The sequence below is a fragment of the Salmo salar genome, chromosome ssa19, assembly GCF_905237065.1.
Source record: "Salmo salar chromosome ssa19, Ssal_v3.1, whole genome shotgun sequence".
Lineage (NCBI taxonomy): Eukaryota > Metazoa > Chordata > Actinopteri > Salmoniformes > Salmonidae > Salmo > Salmo salar.
Window position 1 is genome coordinate 11,042,167 of NC_059460.1, and position 24,076 is coordinate 11,066,242.

The 24,076-nt window shown below is 44.1% G+C and overlaps 1 protein-coding gene across 3 annotated transcripts in view; it reads right to left on the bottom strand.

Moving 5' to 3' along the window:
• The window catches only part of sema5a (sema domain, seven thrombospondin repeats (type 1 and type 1-like), transmembrane domain (TM) and short cytoplasmic domain, (semaphorin) 5A), a 195,700-nt gene that overhangs the window by 52,278 nt on the left and 119,346 nt on the right, over window positions 1-24,076 (bottom strand). For all 3 annotated transcript variants that reach the window (XR_001322457.2, XM_014157212.2, XM_014157211.2), the window contains 2 exons: window positions 12,324-12,505; window positions 11,839-11,982 (listed from right to left, as the gene is read on the bottom strand). Coding sequence is in view for 2 of the 3 variants with exons in the window: in XM_014157212.2 (XP_014012687.1) it covers window positions 11,839-11,982; window positions 12,324-12,505 (326 nt within the window). In the remaining variant the exon portion in view is untranslated. The remainder of the gene's footprint in view (window positions 1-11,838; window positions 11,983-12,323; window positions 12,506-24,076) is intronic.

The window sequence follows — 24,076 nt, forward strand, 5'->3', positions numbered from 1 at the left end:
GTAACCCATTTTGATATTCCTCTGAAATTCAGACTTAAACATGCATGTAATGTTCATTTATGAAAGCTATATCTTAATGAGTCTACATGCATATTCCACATATTTTAATAGTGCTGCCTTTGAAAAAGCCACACAGACTCATGAATCATGTTTAATTACAATATTTAATTATTACTGTACCGCTCCATAGGTTAATTGTGACGTTCATTATCCAATAATGTGATGCTATTGATAGTCTTATTATGGTCCATATACTTACACACACTACAACTTCAGCAGTGTTTGTGTAACCATGAAAAACATTTCATGTTGGATAAAAACTTTGGTGATGGTGACTCACGCAGATTTCCCTTACTTCATCGTGTCTGAGATTTGACTCCGAGAGAAAGAGATAGGCCTTGTTATATCTGCTTATACATATAACAGATAACACACACTGTGTACAAAACATTAAGAACTGCTCTTTCCATGACATAGACTGGCCAGGTGAATCCAGGTGAAAGCTATGATCCCTTATTGATGTCACTTCAATCAGTGTAGATTTTTTAATTTTTTTTATTTCACCTTTATTTAACCAGGTAGGCAAGTTGAGAACAAGTTATCATTTACAATGAAGGGGAGGAAACAGGTTAAAGAAGGATTTTTAAGCCTTGAGACAATTGAAACATATGGCACACAAAAGAAAACGGGGTATCGTAGTAGGTACCAGGCACACCAGTTTGTGTCAAGAACTGCAACGCTGCTTGGTTTTTCTCACTCAACAGTTTCCTGTGAGTATCAAGAATGGTCCACCACCCAAAGGACATCCAGCCAACTTGACACAACTGTGGGAAGCATTGGAGTCAACATGGGCCATCTTGTAGAGTCCATGCCCCAACGAATTCAGGCTGGGGAGGTTCCTAATGTTTGCTATACTTAGTGTATATTATGTTGCTTTTTGGAGCGCAATGAAAAGTTGAAATAGGAAAACATTGGTGCATTACTCAGTTTTTCTATAAACCTATTTACATTAAAGTGCCTGAGATATGGCTGAGGAAAGGGAGAGAAAAAGAGAGATAGAGCGAGAGATGACAGAGCAAGAAAGAAAAAGAGAGCGAGAGGAAGGTAGAACGGGAGAGGGAGAGAAGCACCGACTGCAGGAAAAATGAAAACGAGAAAGAAAGAGAGTCGGAGAGAGAAAGGGAGAGAAATGAAGCGAGGGAGGAAGAGAATAGGTGTAAATGGGGTATAATGCAAATGGTAGCGATATTAGCATTGATCTGCAGGGTCCCCTGCTGAGCCTCAGAATGGAGGAGTCAGACCTAAGCCAGATCCATAGTAAATAGATTTAGAGCTTCGCTAAACTCATCGTCAATCCAGCCATGCAAATTGTTCTGCTCACTGATTAGATTAGCCTTTGTAAAATGCAATGTCCTCCCCCTCCCTCAGTAAAACTGGGGAGGAAGTCAAGAAGAAAATGGTACAAATAATTTGCCTATAGGAGCTGAGTAAGCAGGGGAATACAGTGAACATGTGCTGAGGGGGATGCTAGCATAAGGTACATAAACCTGAACATTACCCAGCCAGACTTCTGCCCCATGGCATTGACTGATTGGTTTTTATAACTGTTTCTCTTCCTACGGCCAGCAAACAAGGACAAACTGCTGGGATGCCCTTGGCCAGGTACTCAGACAGTTGGGTGTGAAAGAGTGACTTTTCATCATTGATATATACACTACATGACCAAAAGTATGTGGACACCTGCTTGTCAAACGTCTCATTCCAAAATCATGGGCATTAATATGAAGTTCATCCCAAAGGTGTTCGATGGGGTTGAGGTCAGGGCTTTGTGTAGGCCAGCCAAGTTCTTCCACACTGATCTCGACAAACCATTTCTGTATGGACCTTTGTGCATGGGGGCACTGTCATGCTGAAACAGCAAAGGGCCTTCCCCAAACGGTTGCCACAAAGTTGGAAGCACAGAATCGTATAGAATGTCATCGTATGCTGTAGCATTAATATTAACCTTCACTGGAACTAAGGTGCCTAGCCCGAACAATGAAAATCAGACCCAGACTGATATTTCACTCCCACCAAACTTGACAGTTGGCACTATACATTGGGGCAGGTAGCGTTCTCCTGGTATGCGCCAAACCCAGATTCGTCCGTCAGACTGCCAGATGTTGAAGCGTGATTCATCACTCCAGAGAACGCGTTTCCACTGCTCCAGAGTACAATGGCGGCGAGCTTTACACCTTTACGCCTTCAGAAAGTATTCATACCCCTTGACTTATTCCACATTTTGTTGTGTTAAAGCCTGAATAAAATGTTTACAATACTCTATATCACAGAATACCCTATAATGACAAAGTGCAATCGTTATTAAATACTCTTAAAAACAATGTTGAAAACGGGATCATTTTATTGTTCGCTAACTTCGCTGGGTAGACCTCTGTGGTTGGAGAGAAAAGTACATTACCTCTACTTATCACTATGTTTAGCCAACTGTACAAAGCTTCTGCCGGAAGCTTGCAAAGTAAACATCAGCTAACAGTACATTGGCAAATACGTTCTTCGCTGCTTGACAGGCAGAGCCCACAAAGGATGGGAAATGAACCTAAACCACTCATACCTGTCAGGTATAGTTAACGTTTATTTTATATCACTCAAATATTCAATTAATGGTGGTCAATATTGAGAGATATCGTGAGGCTACCCTCACGTATCTAAAATGACTTAATCAATTGATGCTTACTGATTATGAAAAGCATGTAGTTACTTGCTGTGTAACTGATGATAAAGCTAAATGTGTGCAATAGTTTTGCATGGAATTATGGGAAATGTGTAGTTCTGACTAGGCTCTTCAAGAGGTGATGATATTACAACCAAATAGTTAACATTTATTAAACAATCCCTTGAAAACAGCACAGAGTTGTCAAATGTTTTAGAGGAGCTGGGGGTCTCCCTGCCCCCCCAGCAAGAAAACCGAACGCTCTGTACCGTATTTTGACGCTATACTTTAGCTCTAACTATAGCCATCAGGCTTTATAAATAAAGTGTGCGTGTACATCTGAGATGAATATCTATTAAAGGAGGCTCTATGGCCACAGCAGAAAAACCCTCCACCCTATTCCTAGCATTAAAGGGAGAGCACACTCCCAAAATCAGTGGTCCAACGTATAGCTGAGTCTACATTCCACACCATTTGTTCTGCACATCTGTATTTGCATTTGGTGGGAATCACTACATGCCTTTAACAAGTCAAGACAGTTTGCCTTTCAATTAGGACAGAAATGAGAGGAGATAGATAGGTAGATAGATAGATAGATAGATAGATAGATAGATAGATAGATAGATAGATAGATAGATAGATAGATAGATAGATAGATAGATAGATAGATAGATAGATAGATAGATAGATAGATAGATAGATAGATAGATAGATAGATAGATAGATAGATAGATAGATAGATAGATAGATAGAGAGAGAGAGAGAGAGAGAGAGAGAGAGAGAGAGAGAGAGAGAGAGAGAGGATATTTAGAGAGAGTACAGAGAGAGACTTTAAATTGAGAGAATGTGTGTGTGAGACAGAAAGCGAAAGACAGAGAGAGAGAGAGAGAGAGAGAGAGAGAGCGGACAGAGAGCGAGAAAGCGGACAGAGCATGAGCAGAATCAAGAAAACCTACTCTTTTGGGACAGAGAGACCCTTTTCCCCCGCAAGATCAGACTGATACAGCATATTTCATCCATTAACACGTGTCTCCCTCCCCAGTGTGTAAAGCCACCAAGCCCTACTATAGGACCCTGATGGATTTTCCATTCTCACAGCTCTACTGTTCAAGGTGTTTTATTGGCTGAGCAGGTAGTGTGAAAGAAGCAGAGAGGAAAAGAGGGTCAAGGAGTGAAAGACTGAGGGAGAGAGAGAGAGATGGAGGTGGCAGGGTAGTCATAGTTATGAGTGCACTCGAACAAATGATAAATCTACAGTCTCTTTTTCACCTTGAAAACTTGCTTCAGTCACCATGGAAACTCTTCAGTCATTTACAGCTCTGTTTTTTTCACACTTTCTTTCCATTTTTCTCACGGTCACATTTTGAAATAATTGTTTACATTTTTTATTTTACTCTTATTTTACCAGGTAAGTTGACTGAGAACAAATTGTTCTACAGTCTCATACACAAATGCCTTAAGCCTGTGTCACACGAAGCAATTTGGACACAATTTCTGTTGCAGATGCAAGTTGCAAGTGACATCATCTAAAGCACCTTTGCTGATTGATACATGAAGCAATTCAAACGCAATTCAAATTGCATGCAACAGTCAACCCTGTCATCAATGGTGTAAAGTACTTAAGTAAAGATTATTTAAAGTACTACTTAAGACGTTTTTTGGGGCATCTGTACTTAACTATTTATCTTTTTGACAACTTTTACTTGTACTACATTCCTAAAGAAAATAATGTACTTTTTAATCTATACATTTTCATGATTTGGTTGGGTCTAATTGTGTTGCTGTCCTGGGGTTTTGTGGGGTCTGTTTGTGAACAGAGCCCCAGGACCAGCTTGCTTAGGGGGCTCTTCTCCAGGTTTATTTATCTGTAGGTGATGGCTTTGATATGATACGGTGGTTGTAGAATTTATCGGCTCTTTTCTGGATTTTGATAATTAGCAGGTATCGGCCTAATTCTGCTCTGCATGTATTATTTGGTGTTTTACAAAAGTTTGGCAGAATTCTGAATTCAGAATTCATCTCAATTTGGTGTTTGTCCCATTTTGTGAATTCTTGGTTGATGAGTGGACCCTAGACCTCACAACCATAAAGGGCAATGGGTTCTATAACTGATTCAAGTATTTATAGCCAGATCCTAATTGGTATGTCGAATTCTATGTTCCTTTTGATGGTATAGAAGGCCCTGTATATTTTATAATTTCATTTAAGATACCATCAACACCACAGGCCTTTTGGGTTGGAGGGTTTATATTTCGTCCTGTAGTTCAATTCAATGTAATTGGAGAATCCAGTGGGTTCTGGAAGTCTTTAATAGTTGATTCTAAGATTTGTATTTGATCGTGTATATGTTTTTGCTGTTTGTTCTTTGTTATAGAACCAAAAAGATAGGAGAAGTGGTTTATCCATACATCTCCGTTTTGGATAGATAACTCTTTGTGTTGTTGTTTGTTTAGAGTTTGCCAATTTTCCCAGAAGTGGTTAGATTCTATGGATTCTTCAATTACATTGAGCTGATTTCTAATGTGCTGTTCCTTCTTTTTCCGTAGTGTATTTCTGTATTGTTTTAGTGATTCACCATAGTGAAGCCGTAGGCTCAGGTTGTCTGGGTCTCTATATTTTTGGTTGGATAGGTTTCTCAATTTCTTTCTTAGGTTTTTGCATTCTTCATCAAACCATTTGTCATTGTTGTTTCATTTTCTTAGGTTGTCTGCTTGAAATTTTTTGATTTGATAAGGAAGCTGAGAAGTCAACTATACTGTTTAGGTTTTCTACTGTCAGGTTTACACCTTCACTATTATAGTGAAACATTCTGTCCAGGAAATTGTCTAGAAGGGATTGAATTTGTTGTTGCCTAATTGTTTTTTGGTAGATTTCCACACTACTTTCCTTCCATCTACAGTATAGCATTTCTGAATATTATTCAGTTCTTTTGTCTTTGATGCATCATGACCGAGCAAAACTCTGTCAAGTAGTGTGTGATTTTGCTGTGATCTGATAGGGGTGTCAGTGGACTGTGAACACTAAGGGACTCTGGGTTGAGATCAGTGATAAAGCAGTCTACAGTACTACTGCCAAGAGACGAGCTACAGTTGAAGTCGGAAGTTTACATACACTTAGATTGGAGTCATTAAAAATCGTTTTTCAACCACTCCACAAATTTCTTTTAACAAACTATAGTTTTGGCAAGTCGGTTAGGACATCTACTTTGTGCATGACACAAGTCATTTTTCCAACAATTATTTACAGACAGATTATTTCACTTATAATTCACTGTATCATAATTCCAGTGGGTCAGAAGTTTACATACACTAAACTGGCTGTGCCTTTAAACAGCTTGGAAAAATGTCATGGCTTTAGAAGCTTCTGATAGGGTAATTGACATAATTTGAGTCAATTGGAGGTGTACCTATGGATGTATTTCAAGGCCTACCTTCAAACTCAGAGCCTCTTTGCTTGACATCAAGGGAAAAATAAAATAAATCAGCCAAGACCTCTGATATAAAATTGTAGACCTCCACAAGTCTGGTTTATCCTTGGGAGCAATTTCCAAATGCCTGAAGGTATCACGTTTATCTGTACAAACAATAGTACGCAAGTATAAACACCATGGGACCACGCAGCCGTCATACCGCTCAGGAAGGAGACGTGTTCTGTCTCCTAGAGATGAACCTACTTTGGTGCGAAAAGTGCATATCAATCCCAGAACAACAGCAAAGGACCTTGTGAAGATGCTGGAGGAAACAGGTACAAAAGTATCTATATCCACAGTAAAACGAGTCCTATATCGACATAAACTGAAAGGCCGCTCAGCAAGGAAGAAGCCACTGCTCCAAAACCACCATAAAAAAAGCCAGACTACGGTTTGCAACTGCACACGGGGACAAAGATCGTACTTTTTGGAGAAATGTCTTCTGGTCTGATGAAACAAAAATAGAACTGTTTGGCCATAATGACCACCATTATGTTTGGAGGAAAAAGGGGGAGGCTTGAGGGGGAGGCTTGCAAGCCGAAGAACACCATCCCAACCGTGAAGCACAGGGGTGGCAGCATTATGTTGTGGGGGTGCTTTGCTGCAGGAGGGACAGGTGCACTTCACAAAATAGATGGCATCATGAGGTAGGAAAATTATGTGGATATATTGAAGCAACATCTCAAGACATCAGTCAGGAAGTTAAAGCTTGGTCGCAATGGGTCTTCCAAATGGACAATGACCCCAAGCATACTTCCAAAGTTGTGGTAAAATGGCTTAAGGACAACAAAGTCAAGATATTGGAGTGGCCATCACAAAGCCCTGACCTCAATCCTATAGAAAATTTGTGGGCAGAACTGAAAAAGCGTGTGCGAGCAAGGAGGCCTACAAACCTGACTCAGTTACACCAGCTCTGTCAGGAGGAATGGGCCAAAAGTCACCCAACTTATTGTGGGAAGCTTGTGGAAGGCTACCGAAACGTTTAACCCAAGTTAAACAATTTAAAGGCAATGCTACCAAATACTAATTGAGTGTATGTAAACTTCTGACCCACTGGGAATGTGATGAAAGAAATAAAAGCTGAAATAAATCATTCTCTCTACCTTTATTCTGACATTTCACATTCTTAAAATAAAGTGGTGATCCTAACTGACCTAAGACAGGGTATTTTTACTAGGATTAAATGTCAGGAATTGTGAAAAACTGAGTATAAATGGATTTGGCTAAGGTGTTTGTAAAATTCCAACTTCAACTGTATATGTGTACCTACCATAGGAGTCCCCTTGAAGCCTACCATTGACTATCAACATACCCAGCGTCTGACATAGTTGCAGGAGTTGTGACCCGTTTTTGTTGGTTATGTTGTCGTAGTTGTGTCTAGGGGGGCATATGGGGCTGGGAATGTTGTCACCTCCAGGTAGGTGTTTGTCCCCGTGTGCTGAGGGTGTCAGGTTCTTGTCCAGTTCTGGCATTTAGGTCGCCACAGACTAGTACATGTCCCTGGGCCTGGAAATGGTTGATCTCCCCCTCTAGGATGGAGAAGCTGTCATCGTTAAAGTATGGAGGTTCTATTGGGGGTATATAGGTCACACACGAGAACATTTTTCTCTGATTAGATAATTCCCTTTTTAATTTCTAGCCATATGCAAAATGTTCCTGTTTTGACAAATTTAATAGAGTGGGTTAGGTCTGCTCTATACCAAATTAGCATATCCCCTGAATATCCTCCCTGTTTCACACCTGGTAGTTTGGTGGATTGGACTACAAGCTCTCTGTAACCTAGATGGCAATCAGTGGGTCCATCTGCTCTATACCATGTGTCTTGTAGGATGACAATGTCTGTATTTACAATTTCTTTGATGAAGTCTGTGTTCCTGCTCTTTAGGCCAAAGACAGATGACCTCAGATCTTGTATATTCAAGGATGAGATAGTAAAAGCTTTGTGTTCCATTGGTTCTAGTGTTGTTTTTGTGTGGTTTAGGCCCGGACCATCACAGTAGGTGTGAGCAGAGCATGTTGAGCATCTGATACATACCTCTTAGGTCGCAGGATGGGGCATGGGCAGGTGTAATATTGGGGTTTGGGCCTGTTGCTCTGCTCACGGCTTGGGCATATGTCCTGCTGTCATGTTGAGGCCCTTGCCTCAGAGGCGGGGGGCATGGGGTGGGCCGAAGGGCCATAGGTCTGATATGGGGGGGCCTATATAGAGTGTGGCCAGGGTTTGCTTGGGGTGGTTTTAGATGGTTGGGGTGTGGCTGGTGATGCTGTGGTCTGGGTGTAGTTCCTCTTGGCATGGGTTGTCTCAGTGCAGGTCCTTCAGGAGGGGGTCTTGCAGGTCTGGGAGGGTGTCTCGCTGGTCTCAGAGGGGTGTCTAGTGCTCTCTTGCTCCTGTGTGAGGTGCTGGAGCTACGTTTGAGGGTGACGTCCTTCAGGGTCCTGGCAAACAATCGGATGGCTGCCTTGTAGAGGTAGACCTGGTCGTAAAGTCCAGGGTGGAGTGGTGGGCCAGGTATACATTAGGTTTTGAGGCACAGTCTTGTGAAATGCTTGCATTCACCTGCTGTATGGTGGCAGGGTGAAAGTATTTTCGTGGTAGCAGGGTGGAGATAACCACTTGTGCTTTGGGGGAAGTGGAAGATGTTTTTTCAATCACTCCCTTGAGTGCTGTGGCCACCCTTTCCTGCTGCGCCCTCAGGTCATTTGTGCCCATGTGAATTATGATGTGGCTGGGGACTCTAGTCTGTTCTCTGACAATAGCTTCTGGGCATGCCTAGTGTTTGTTCACCAGAGCTTAGCCACTTTGTGTTTGTGAAAAAGTTTATCCTCTTGAATGTATTTGCCATTTGAGTCAATGAGGAGCTCTGGCTCTGGCTTTTGTATGTTCTCAGTGGATGTGTTGGGGTTTTCAAGACAGCAATCAGGGGAGCAAGCGTCCCACCTACTCAGCAAGCGTCCCACCTACTCAACAGCCAGTGTAATCCCGTGGCGCGTTATTCAAATTCCTCAAAAATGCAAAAACTTCAATTTTTCAAACATATGACTATTTTACACCATTTTAAAGATAAGACTCTCGTTAACCTCTTACATCTAGACGTTCCTCTAGCGGAACACCTGCTCCAATATCCAATGATGGGCGTGGCGCGAAATACAAATTCCTCTAAAATCCGAAAACTTCCATTTTTCAAACATATGACTATTTCACCGCATTTTAACGACAAGACTCTCGTTAATATAACCACACTGTCCGATTTCAAAAAGGCTTTACAGCCAAAGCAAAACATTAGATTATGTCAGCAGAGTACCCAGCCAGAAATAATCAGACACCCATTTTTCAAGCTAGCATATAATGTCACAAAAACCCAGAAGACAGCTAAATGCAGCACTAACCTTTGATGATCTTCATCAGATGACACACCTAGGACATTATGTTATACAATACATGCATGTTTTGTTCAATCAAGTTCATATTTATATCAAAAACCAGCTTTTTACATTAGCATGTGACGTTCAGAACTAGCATACTTCCGGGGAATTTACTAACAATTTACTAAATTACTCACGATAAACGTTCACAAAAAGCATAACAATTATTTTAAGAATTATAGATACAGAACTCCTCTATGCATTCGATATGTCCGATTTTAAAATAGCTTTTTGGTGAAAGCACATTTTGCAATATTCTAAGTACATAGCCCAGCCATCACGGGCTAGCTATTTAGACACCCGGCAAGTTTAGCCTTCACCAAAATCAGATTTACTATTACAAAAGTTTGATTACCTTTTGTTGTCTTCGTCAGAATGCACTCCCAGGACTGCTACTTCAATAACAAATGTTGGTTTGGTCCAAAATAATCCATCGTTATATCCGAATAGCGGCGTTTTGTTCGTGCGTTCAAGACACTATCCGAAAGGGTAAATAAGGGTGACGAGCATGGCGCAATTCGAAATATTCCATTACCGTACTTCGAAGCATGTCAACCGCTGTTTAAAATCAATTTTTATGCAATTTTTCTCGTTAAAAAGCGATAATATTCCGACCGGGAATCTCCGTTTAGGTAAACAGAGGAAAGAAAATAAAGCACGGGGCGACTCGGGCACGCGCCTAAGCCCATAGTACTCTGATCGGCCACTTGCCAAAAGCGATAATGTGTTTCAGCCAGGGGCTGCGAATGACAACGTTCAGGTTTTTCCCGGGCTCTGAGAGCCTATGGGAGCCGTAGGAAGTGTCACGTTACTGCAAAGATCCCCAGTCTTCAATATAAAGAGCCAAGATGAAACACAATTTGTCAGACAGGCCACTTCCTGCATGGAATCTTCTCAGGTTTTGGCCTGCCATATGAGTTCTGTTATACTCACAGACACCATTCAAACAGTTTTAGAAACTTTAGGGTGTTTTCTATCCAAAGCCAATAATTATATGCATATTCTAGTTACTGGGCAGGAGTAGTAACCAGATTAAATCGGGTACGTTTTTTATCCGGCTGTGTCAATACTGCCCCCTAGCCCTAACAGGTTAAGTGATAATTGATCAGTTCAGTTTCTTTCCTAGCAGCTTGGTACTTTGTAGCCTTATTTATTAAGCTTTACATAACACAATTCCCTCGAGATTATTGTCTTTTACTTTTAGCCTTCAGAAGTAGGTTCAGACTGAACTTTAAACACTCAGTGTTGTTGCAGATGGTATTTCCAGGTTCCGCTGTGTTTCTTCTGCGGGTTTTGGTTTGTTAGAAGTTTTTTTTGATAGTCCTTGGTAGGAATAGTCCATTCAGGTCATTTTGTCTTAAATCAAGGTTTTCGGTGTGGAATAGTGTACAAGTCCTTCTAAAACATTCAAGTTTATCTACATTTATCCAACTCTCATTCTATCTTTTTTCAGGAGAACTCAGGAGCTCATGCTCTACGTGTGTGTGTGTCTCTCTCTCTCTATCCCCCTCCCTCTTTCCCTCCCTCCAGAGGTGGTCAATGAAATTAGCAGCATGTCTGGGTAGCTAAAAGAAGCTAGAGTCTCATATAAAGAATGCCCAAGTCCCCCATGCTTCATTATGATGAAATGGACCATGTATAAATGACATATAGAGGAACAAAGTACCCAGACATTAAGGAATCTATCTGAAGTTATTCTCATATTATTATTTACTTTGTTGTAAAGTTTCAGGTAAAGAAGTTTCACTTCAAACAACCTGTAGACGTGTTGACCTTCTCTACCAGCACTGTTTCATGTTCTCCAGCTTTTATTTTTCTTCTCTCACTTTCTTTCTCTGCAAATCCCATATTTCAGAGGGCAACATCGGTGGCTTAGAAACCTTCAAAACATATTTTTTGGAGGTGATTATTCCAGACCGATCCAGAGCTCCAGAAGGAATGCAGCTTCCCTCGTCTGTGTGGAGCTCAGATAATTACCAGGCTCAGAAACACCCCTCTCTCTCTTAATTGGCTGTCAGAGTCGGACAGAAGCGATTATGACAACAGCGAGTAATTTCTTCCAGTCATACATTTTACATTAGAATGTATGACTGGCTGGGTGAAGGACTCAAGACTTCTGTGACACTCACACCAGCAAGGGGACTGTGTGAGGTGATCTTGTGTGGATTTACGGTTGAGTATTAGTGGCTATGTGCGCGTGTACATGTGTATGAATTTATGTGTGCGAGTCCTGTACCTCTCTTCTCGGTTCTGCCCCACACACACTCGTCCTCCGTGGCGCGGAGTGGGGTTGCTGCAGGACCTCTGGCGGACCTGGAAGCCAATGCCACAGCTGGTACTGCAGGGAGCCCACAGAGTCCAGGGGGTCCACACTCCATTCCTATAGAGAAACACAGACCACAGGGTTACACACACAACGAGAGAGGCGGTGGAGAAAGATAGAACGCTTGCTATTGGGAAAATCTTTCTGTTGTCGAATGAAATATATACTCTGTTTCATGTATTATCCATAACATGGACTGTAAGCTTGTGGTGTCTTTGTGAGAAAAGGGCAGATTGACAAATACAAATGAAAAGACAGACAGACAGACAGACAGACAGACAGACAGACAGACAGACAGACAGACAGACAGACAGACAGACAGACAGACAGACAGACAGACAGACAGACAGACAGACAGACAGACAGACAGACAGACAGACAGACAGACAGTCATGTACCTGGAGCAGTTGGCTACCTCCACGTTGAGTCCATGACAGGACTGACCCCCACACTGGGGTGTGGGGTTATCACACGCCCTGGTCCGACACAGACAGGACCCAGCACTGCCCCCATCAGTATTGCTACAGGCCCCCCAGCCTGACCAGGACCCAAACCCTCCATCCACCGTCACATTACGCACCTGGGGAAAATACAGAGAGGAGGAAGAAAATACTTTGAACTATGTTGGAGGTAAATAGAAAAGAACGAAGGATAGAGGCGGATAGAGGGAGAGATAACTATACACAAACAGGAAGTTTGACTAAACCATATACTCATGTACGGTATATCCACAAGGGTAATAAATAACAATGTAGTCACTACAGATATATAGATATGGACACTCTGAGATCCAAATAAGGAGATATATAAATAAAAAGATAGTATGATTTTTTTGAAAGTATAATCCACAAGGGACAAAACACATACTTTAGCTGGGAAATGGATGATGAGAGAAATAAATATTCACATACACACACATAGTTACTCATATACAAACGTCCATTTGTATAAAACAGAAAACAGTGCAGAATTTCGTTAGCAATGTATTACAAATGACGGCCCGGCCGTACGGGCTAACTGGAAAGAAATGGTGTGACATTCAAAACCACAGGTGATATGAGCCCTGTAATGGTTACATTTCCGGCAAATTTAAAAATGCTAAGAGCATTTTAACAACAGTAGAAAGAAGGCTTGATGTGTCACTGCTTTGGCGGAAACTGAAATAGCGTCTGCCCTTCTCTTATTGGTAACTGAACCCAGTTGGCGGTCTAAATTGGAAGACATCTCAAAGAGAGAAACATACTCTTGTGAAAGGAGAGAGATAACACAGAGAGAGAGGGGGAGCAGAGAGAGAGAGAGAGCAGAGAGAAGAAGAAAGAGAGAAAGAGAGAGAGACTTTTGACTTTTTGTCTTTCTTTAATGATACATCCTCATTTCATTAAAACCTCACCACCACCACCCCCACCCACCTTTAAAAAACAAATATCCCTTGTGCTGTATACTCACCTTGCCCTCTACCGCACCATACAAAACAACATCATACATCTCAATAACCAAAACCTAACTACTTCTACAATCGTATAACCATCCCATCTTCCCCAGCTAAACACACTATATCTCCTGAAACATCTCCACACTTTTTATAATTTTATAGAACTCAAATTCTACCCGAAGGCGTGCAGAGACCATCCCATTAAATAATAGTAAAGGGTCTGTTATCCCCCCACCTTTGAACCTGTTCCTCCTTGTTAGCCAAATAGCCAGAAAATTCAACAACCCACATTTGGTCTTTTCCTTATTCGGATACCTGGGACCCCATTATAAACATCCCAACAGTAAACTCCACCCCCAACCTCTCACACAGACATTACAACAGAGACATTAATGCCAACCAGCTACTAGTGGCCAGGCTCCATGTAGAACCCTCCACTGGAGGTCCCCTGACCTCTTTGGTACTGGGGGTTTGTAGACCCCCCCACCATCTAAAACCCCCCATACTCTCTGCCCCACATACCCCCTGCCACTGATGTGCCTTTACTCCTGTTAGGCTCCTAATGTTCCTCACCTTAATGCAGAGCTTGTAGAAGGCTTTACCTTCCACCCTCTCAGAGGCTCGGAGTATTAAAATCCAACAAGTCCTCCATCCCCCTTGCCAGTCCCCAGTCTCTGCCGTCACCTGCAGTGGCGGAAACATTGGTGGCCCCTTCCCCTTTGGCCGCTCAAACACCCCCATTACCGGCTCAGTCAGTGCCTCCTGGACCTCTCCCAGGAATCAATTCAAGGGCTTTATTGGCATGGGAAACATATGTTAACATTGCCAAAGCAAGTGAAATAGATAATAAACAATAGTGAAATAAACAATGAAAATGAACAGTAAACATTACACTCACAGAATATTAAGTCTATATCCAGTGTTGTAACAATGTGCAAATAATTAAAGTACAAAAGGGAAAATACTACTCTTTCAGACGGCCGTTACAGAACCACCCACCATAAGAAGACCAAGCAGCGTGGATTGGAGCATCGGGTTGACGGATGGACTTGGCAGAAGGAGCGAAGATTCTGGGAGGACAAGTTACGGGAGCTACGGGAGCCCGAGAGGCAGCCCCCAAATTATTTTTTGGGGGGCACACGAGAAGTTGGCCTGAGTCAGGATGGAATACTGAGCCAACTTCCCGTGCTTACAGGAGGCATCGTAGTACTGGTCAGGCACCGTGTTATGCGGGAGAGCGCACGGTGTCCCCAGTACGCGTTGAGAGCCCGGTGCGCTACATCCCAGCTCCTAACATCTGCCGGGCGAGAGTGGGCATTGAGCCGGGGCGGAGTGTTCCAGCTCAGCGCATCTGGTCTCCAGTCCGCTGTCTCGGTCCAGGTTATCCTGCGCCGGCGCTGTGTACTGTGTCTCCGGAGCGCTGGGATGAATCAGTCCGTCCTGTGCCGGGCTAGGTTGGGTATTCAGCCTGGAAGATGGGTAACAAGCCTACGCACCAGATCTCCTGTGCGACCTCACAGTCCAGTACGCCCTGTTCCTGCTCCTCGCACTAGCCTTGAGGTGCGGGTCTCCAGTCTGGTACCTCCAGTGCCATCACCACGCACCAGGCCTCCAGTGCATCAGCCCAGTCCAGTACGTCCTGCTCCTGCTCCTCGGGCTAGCCCTGTGGTGCGTGTAAATAGTCTGGTGCCTCCAAAGCCAGCCCCACGCATCAGGCCTTCAGTGCGCAGTCCCAGTCCAGAGCTTCCGATGACAGTTCCCAGTCCAGAGCTTCCGATGACAGTTCCCCGTATAGAGCTTCCGACGACAGTGCCCCGTCCAGAGCTTCCGGCGACAGTGCCCCGTCCAGAGCTTCCGGCGACAGTGCCCCGTCCAGAGCTTCCGGCGACAGTTCCCGGTCCAGAGCTTCCGGCGACAGTGCCCCGTCCAGAGCTTCCGGCGACAGTGCCCCGTCTAGAGACGGCCCACAGTTTGGAGCCTGCAGAGACGGCCCACAGTCCGGAGCCAGCAGAGACGGCCCACAGTCCGGAGCCAGCAGAACCGGCCCACAAGGCTATGCTCACTGAGTCTGTACACAGTCAGATTTCCTTAAGATTGGGTCAGTCACAGTGGTCAGGTATTCTGCCACTGTGTACTCTCTGTTTAGGGCCAAATAGCATTCTAGTTTGCTCTGTTTTTTTCTTTCTAATGTGTCAAGTAATCTTTTTGTTTTCTCATGATTAGTTGGGTCTAATTGTGTTGCTGTCCTTCGGCTTTGTGGGGTCTGTTTGTGTTTGCTTAGGGGACTCTTCTCCAGGTTCATATCTCTGTAGGTGATGGCTTTGTTATGGAAGGTTTGGAAATCGCTTCCTTTTAGGTTGTTGTGGAATTTATAACGTCTCTTTTCTGGACTTTGCTAATTAGCGGGTATCGGCCTAAAACTGCTCTGCATGCATTAGTTGGTGTTTTACGTTGTACACAGAGGATATTTTTACAGAATTCTGCATGCAGAGTCTCAATTTGGTATTTGTCCCATTTAGTGAATTATTGGTTGGTGAGCAGACTTGTGTCTCAGATTGTTCACAGCTTTGTGGAAGTTACCTGTGGCGCTGATGTTTAAGTCGAGGTATGTATAATGTGTTGTGTGCTCTAGTCCCGGCGACTGGACCTTTTCTGGAACACCATTATTTTTGTCTTACTGAGATTTACTGTCATGGCACAAGTCTGGCAGAATCTGTGCAGAAGATCTAGGTGCTGCTGTGAGCCCTCCTTGGTTGGGGACAGAAGCACCAGATCATCAGCAAACAGTAGACATTTGACTTCAGATTCTAGTAGGGTGAGGCCGGGTGCTGCAGACTGTTATAGTTTTTTTAAATCAACAAAGCATGAGAAAACTTTGCCTTTGTTTTGGTTTGTTTGTTTGTCAATTAGGGTGTGCAGGGTGAATACGTGGTCTGGAATATCTACAGCCTAAGAGATGTTAGTCCTTTTTGTTGTGCCAGAACTTCCAGGGTTTTCCACTCCTCCTCCCCCAGCAGCCGCAGGTCACCCAGCCTTAGTAAACCCGCTGCCATCAGTCGCTTCTGCAGGGTGGCCGATTGAACCGATCTCAAAAGGATGGCTGAATTGTGGAAGATAGGCTCCTCCCACACCGACAGCCCAGGCTCCACACCCCCTTCTCGTGTGGTCCTTAGCAGCTGCCAGGCCCTCAGAACCGCAGAGCAAAAAAATCTGAGAGACCTGCTGTACTCAGCCTCTCCAGCATCATGAGGAAGAGCTGCCAGTCCAACCCTAATCCACCAGCTCTCCTCAGCAGCACGCATGCTGGTTCTCTCCAGCCGACCTCAGTATGGAACAGCAGTCTCTGCGACGCCTATAGTTGGAATGCAGCCACCCTGCTCTCCAGTTCCACCAGGCTCTGTCCTCCTTCGTGGAGTGCCAGTGATGGCCTGACCAGAAAAAAATCCACCAGCTTGCGTTGCAGGTCTTTTATCAGACCGGCAGAGAGGGTTGAGGACAGCCAGTTTAAACCACAGGGAGGATGCTGCCAGGTTGTTGATTATCAGCACCCTCCCGCTATATGGCACTTGGGACAGGAGCCGCCTCCACCGGGCCAGTCTTGACACCACTGCCTGTGACAGCCACTCCCAGTTCTTCTTGACCCACCTCTCTGAGCCCGGGTACACCCCCAAAATGTTAAGCCCTTCACAACCCCTTTGCAAAACCCCCTGGAAGCAGAGGGGGGGAGGGGGGCGGGGGCTATCCCTCCATGCCCCACATAACAGAGCTTTGCTCTTTCCCCAGTTCACCTTAGCTGACAAAGCTCCCTCGTACACCTTCAGACTAGTCTCTAGTGCCTGCATATCCTGCCCATCCCTGACCATCACAGAAACGTAATCTGCATACGCCGACACTGATATGCCTGTCCAGCACATTCCCTGCAGTCTCCTGCGTAGGAGGCCCAAAAAGGCTAAATGGCTAGTGTATATAACTGCCCCGATAGAGGGAATCATTGTCTAATGCCCCGTCTCACCCAGACTGGCCTACTGAGCCCCACTCCCACCTTGACCATACATGACGCCCCAGCATACAACATCTTCACACAAGACAAAAACCTTTCCCCAAACTCAAACATCACATTAAACAGATTATCATGGTCCGCTCTATCAAAGGTCTAAAGAGACCAGTCAGAGTTCACATTAGAAACTCTTGATAAGTCCAACATGTCCCTGATTAAAGACAAGTTGTCCGTGATTCAGTGACCCGGTACGCAATAAGTCTGGTCCTTGTGTACTATAGAGTCTTTATTATTCCCTTGATTTTTTTAAATAAAACTCCACTGGGAGTCCTTTGACCCCTGGTGCTCGGCCGGGGGACATCTTGGTTATGGCCTCTGAAGGTTCATGGGACAACAGGGGAATGTCCATTTCATTCATCAGTGCCAGAGAGAGCATAGGGAGTTCTGCAAACAAAACCTGACCACACATAGGATCACACAATTCTGCCCTATACAACTCTGTGTAAAACTCCACAGTCCGCTCCCGCATCTCCCCCACCACAGAGGTCACCCGCTCATCCGACAGCTGCAGACAATGCATACCCTTGGCTTCACCGCTCTGTCTTTCCAAACCAAAGAAGAAGGAGCTGGGAGCATGGAGAACCTAGCTCGTACAAGTGCTCCCTTTGCTTTAACCTTGAAAAAACTGCCAAGGTCATTACGTAATTCAGCTAAATTAGCCGGGAGGCTTACATTGCCTTGCCCCACCAGCTCTACCTCCACTTCACTGATACTACGCTCAAGTTACCCCAATATTCTCCTAGCCTCTGAGGATGAGAGAGCTGTACCCTGTTGACAGAAAAGCTGAATTTGGACATTTCCCACATCCCACCATTGACTCAGACTCCTCTCTGTGCAGCCCCCAACTTTCCCCAAAAGTCTGGAAACCTGAGCAAAAACTGTCATCTTGTAAAAGCTTTACATTAAACTTCCAATAGGATGCCTACAGAGGCCCTGGTTAAATAGACAGCCGAGCCACGGTTATGTGGTGATCCGAAAAACCCACCGGGACAATGATAGCGCCCAACAGCCTATTGCTCTGATCTAGTCTGGCTACTTTCACCATAGTCCCAAAGACCTTCACCCATGTATACTGTCTTGTGTTGGGATGTCTAGATCTCCAAACATCCACCAGGTCAAACTGCTTAATGATGTTGCTTAACACCCACACTGAGCCTGAATGATGCTCCTCCCCATTTCTATCTTTTCGTAAAATCTATCGTACAATTCCAGTCCCCGCCAACCACCAGTATCTCCTCATGCGCTACCTGTGAGACTTCCTGTGTAAGACACCCAAACGACACCCTCTCGCTCCCTTTGTGAGGTGCATACACATTTATTAGGACAAAACCCCTGTTTTTAATTTCTGCTTTTACTACAAGCAGTCTACCCCTACACACCTCCTCTGAGGAAAACATTTTTACAGTCAGATCCAGTGCAAAAAGGACTGCCACCCCTGCACTAACATTTGCTCCATGGCTCAGCACACTTGCCCCTTTCCATCAGAGCCCCCAATTGACTTCATTCACAACATTTGTATTTATTTTACCTTTATTTAACTAGGCAAGTCAGTTAAGAACAAATTCTTATTTACAATGATGGCCTACATCGGCCAAACCCGGACGACGCTGGGCCAATTGTGCTCCGCCCTATGGGACTCCCAATCACGGCCGGTTGTGATACAGCCTGGATTCGCCCCAGGGTGTCTGTAGTGATGCCTCTAGCACTGAGATGCAGTGCCTTAGACCGCTGCACCATGGGTCTCCAGCGTCTCCTGCAGAAACAAAACCTGTACTTTTTTTGTTTTACATATTCACCCAACAGACTCCTCTTTCCCGCATCTCTGGCGCCATTTATATTAAGCAAGCCTACCCGAAGAGTCTCCATAAGAAGTGGGAGAAAAGCCAGCAAAGAAAGAGACCAATTGTAAAGCAAAAAAAATCCCAGTGCCAGATAAGAACTATTCATCTAAAAAGCATCTGAAGGTAGAACCTTACGCATGGTTGTGACCCACTTCCTCAACCTAAAACATTTCCTGATCTTACAAAACTTTCCCGGATCGCATAAAAAGCTTCAAGATTAACCTTTTTCCCTTTAGTGTCATTCAGGAACCCAGGAACTTTGACCCCTCTGCCTGACTGGCTGGCTGTCAGCTCTGGACCCATTGTGGAGGAGTCTGAAAAGAAAGCCTCCTCATTGTCCTCTTCCTCAGACTCACCTTCCTCCTCCTCCTCATCTCCATCTCCCGTCCTGACCAGCCGCCCTTTCTCTAAATTCGGGGCCTCCCCCCAACACCAGGCAAAGGTTCCTTATTGCCTTTGACCACACCAGCCTCTCCCCTCCCCTCCCACCTCCTTTCTTCTCCCCCTTTTTCCTCTTACGCTTGACACCCTCCACCACCGCCCCTAGCCACTTGCCCTTCCCCACTTTACTCTCCTCATCCACTAGCATAACCTGACTAGGCCCAGCCTCATCTACACCCCATCCATCACATGACTAGACCCAGCCTCAGCTACACCACCATCCATAGCCTGACTAGACCCATCCTCATCTACACCATTTCTAGCATGACTAGGCCCAGCTTCATCCACACCACCATCTATAGCAGGGGTGGGCAACTCCAGTCCTCGAGGGCCTGATTGGTGTTACACTTTTTCTCCATCCCTAGCAAACACAGCTGATTAATCAAATTGCATTCTAAAGTGAAGACCATGATTAGGTCATTATTGGAGTCAAGTGTGTTAGCTGGGGCTGGGGCAAAACTGTGACACCAATCAAGCCCTCGAGGACTGGAATTGCCCACCCCTAATCTATAGCATGACTAGGCCCAGCCTCTGCTGCCTGCATCTCATGGCCCTGCACGTTGACCTCGATTTCCACCACTGGTGGTTGTACCCTCACCTTGTCTATGGCTTTTATGTGGGCACTTAACGCTCTTATGTCCCAAATCCCCACACTCAAAGCACCATAGACTATCTGTGCTGGCAAACCCTGCGTAGAGCCCCTCCCCATGCCTCACTTTAAAATGCACATTTAACTGTTGCTCATTGTTATTCAGAAACATGAACACTTGCCTCTGGAATAAAACAACATGCTTAACGGCATCTTCTGAAAACCTGCCGACAGTAAACAAAAAATGCTAGCAAACTTACCGTGAGCAGAATCTCCACCTTAACTGCAATCTGATTTCAAGGTTTTACTGCTAACCTACAAAGCATTACATGGGCTTGCTCCTACCTATCTTTCCGATTTGGTCCTGCCGTACATACCTACACGTACGCTACGGTCACAAGACGCAGGCCTCCTAATTGTCCCTAGAATTTCTAAGCAAACGGCTGGAGGTAGGGCTTTCTCCTATAGAGCTCCATTTTTATGGAATGGTCTGCCTACCAATGTGAGAGACGCAGACTCAGTCTCAACCTTTAAGTCTTTACTGAAGACTTATCTCTTCAGTAGGTCCTATGATTAAGTATAGTCTGGCCCAGGAGTGTGAAGGTGAACGGAAAGGCTGGAGCAACGAACCGCCCTTGCTGTCTCTGCCTTGCCGGTTCCCCTCTTTCCACTGGGATTCTCTGCCTCTAACCCTTTTACAGAGGCTGAGTCACTGGCCTACTGGTGTTCTTCCATGCCGTCCATGGGAGGGGTGCGTCACTTGAGTGGGTTGAGTCACTGACGTGGTCTTCCTGTCTGGGTTGCCCCCCCCCCCTTGGGTTGTGCCATGGCGGAGATCGTTGTGGGCTATACTCGGCCTTGTCTTAGGACGGTAAGTTGGTGGTTGGAGACATCCCTCTAGTGGTGTGGGGGCTGTGCTTTGGCAAAGTGGGTGGGGTTATATCCTGCCTGTTTGGCCCTGTCTGGGGGTATCATCGGATGGGGCCACAGTGTCTTCTGATCCCTCCTGTCTCAGCCTCCAGTATTTATGCTGCAGTAGTTTATGTGTCGGGGGGCTAGGGTCAGTCTGTTACATCTGGAGTATTTCTCTTGTCTTATCCGGTGTCCTGTGTGTATTTAAATATGCTCTCTCTAATTCTCTCTTTCTCTCTTTCTGTCTTTCTCTCGGAGGACCTGAGCCCTAGGACCATGCCTCAGGACTACCTGGTATGATGACTCCTTGCTGTCCCCAGTCCACCTGGCCGTGCTGCTGCTCCAGTTTCAACTGTTCTGCCTGCGGCTATGGAACCCTGACCTGTTCACCGGACGTGCTTGTTGCACCCTCGACAACTACTATGATTATTATTATTTGACCATGCTGGTCATTTATGAACATTTTAACATTTTGACCATGTTCTGTTATAATATCCACCCTGCACAGCCAGAAGAGGACTGGCCACCCCTCATAGCCTGGTTCCTCTCTAGGTTTCTTCCTAGGTTTTTGGCCTTTCTAGGGAGTTTTTCCTAGGGAGTTTTTCCTAGCCACCGTGCTTCTTTCACATGCTTTGCTTGCTGTTTGGGGTTTTAGGCTGGGTTTCTGTACAGCACTTTGAGAATATCAGCTGATGTACGAAGGGCTATATAAAAATAAATTTGATTTGATTTGATTTTGAATCTCAGGAACACACCTGAATCCATGCTGTAACAACAGTGTTTCTTCCGAGCTAGGCTGCGAAGCCATCGTGCACACCACACCGTTCAAAACCCCAGGAAACTAAAGCTCTGTCCTCTTCCTCCCTAACTTTAAAAAAAACCAACGGGTACCGCTAAACTAACAGTGCGTTAACCCTCCACCATAGAAAATAAAAATGTAAAGAAAAGACCAAGGAAAGAATCAAGAAAATGTCTACTGTTTGCTGATGATCTAGTGCTTCTGTCCCCAACCAAGGAGGTCTCACAGCAGCACCTAGATCTTCTGCACAGATTATGTAAGACAAAAATAATGGTGTTCCAAAAAAGGTCCAGTTGCCAGGACCACGAATACAAATTCCATCTAGACACTGTTGCCCTAGAGCACACAAAAAACTATACATACCTCAAACTAAACATCATAGGTAACTTCCACAAAGCTGTGAATGATCTGAGAGACAAGGCAAGAAGGGCCTTCTATGCCATAAAAAGCAACATAAAATTCTACATACCAATTAGGAGCTGGCTAAAAATACTTGGATCAGTTATAGAATCCATTGTCCTTTATGGTTGTGAGGTCTGGTGTCCACTCACCAACCAATAATTCACAAAATGGGACAAACGCCAAATTGAGAGAAAGTATGCAGAATTCTGCAAAAATATCCTCGGTGTACAACGTAAAACACCAACTAATGCATGCAGAGCAGAATTAGGCCTTCTATAACAAAGCCATCACCTACAGAGAAATTAACCTGGAGAAGAGCCCCTTAAGCAAGCTGGTCCTGGGGCTCTGTTCACAAACACACCCCACAGAACCCCAGGACAGCAACACAATTAGACCACACCAAATCATTAGAAAATAAAAAAGATAATTACTTGACACATTGGAAAGAATTTACGGAAAAAAACTGTGCAAACTAGAATGCCATTTGGCTCTAAACAGAAAGCACACAGTGGCAGAATACATGACCACTGTGACTGACCCAAAATGAAGGACATTTTTGAAAGGTGTACAAACTCAGTGAGCATAGCCTTGCACAAGAAAAGGGCAACCAGTGAAGAACAAACACCATTCTAAATACAACCTATATTTTGTTTATTTATTTTCCCTTTTGTACTTTAACTATTTGCATTATAACACTGTACATAGTCATAATATGACATTTGAAATGTCTTTATTCTTTTGGAACATTTGTGAGTGTAAAGTTTACTGTACATTTTTTATTGTTTATTTTACTTTGTTTATTATCTATTTCACTTGCTTTGGCAATGTAAACTAATGTTTCCCATGCCAATAAATCCCTTAAATTGAAATTGAATTGAGAAAGGGAGAGAGAGAGAGCTATATTGCATCTCTTTTACTTTTATTGTAAGACTGATAAAGAAGTGTGTAATCTGCTAATGAAATTAAAGGTTAGAATAGAGGGATGGACAAAAGAGTGATATTTTGCTGCCATGGCAAGGGGAGCTAGATAAAACAATTGTTTGTGAAAAAAAGTGTTTGTATTTCATATACACTAGGGAACATCACATCAATAATAATTTATAATTTCACGGCCTCAGTGGAATTGAATCAGCAGACTTCTCTATTGTTTCTCACTTATAAGATGAAGTGCATTGTTTTATTGTTGGGTTGGAAATGTGCTGTAGAGGGGGAAGGAACAGAATGGTTCCATTCCATTTCAGTTTCAGTTAGTTAAAAACACAAGGTGAATAGAATGCTTCCATTCTATTTCAGTTCCATTTGTACTTTTAATGCCTAAAAGACACATTTGGTGAACATGGTGACTAAGATTTATTTTACTTCACCAAAAACACACCTCCTTTCTATAGTGTTTATTTCCACAGGGAGTCCAGTCCCAAACACCAGATGGTTTTGTGAATAGGTTGGTAAATCCGTCTCCTTTCTACCAACTCACTGTGGTACACATTACACCTTGGAACAAGATCCTATCCAAATCTTAACCACAAAACATGTGAAATATGACTTCATCTCTCCTCTAAGTTCTCTGAAAGTTCAGTTCCATGTTGAGGAAAGCCATGTTAATCACAAAAGCCGATTAGAGTAATGTATGGGAAATAAATCTACGCAGCTTCACAAAAGCGTCATTGACTTTGCAGTC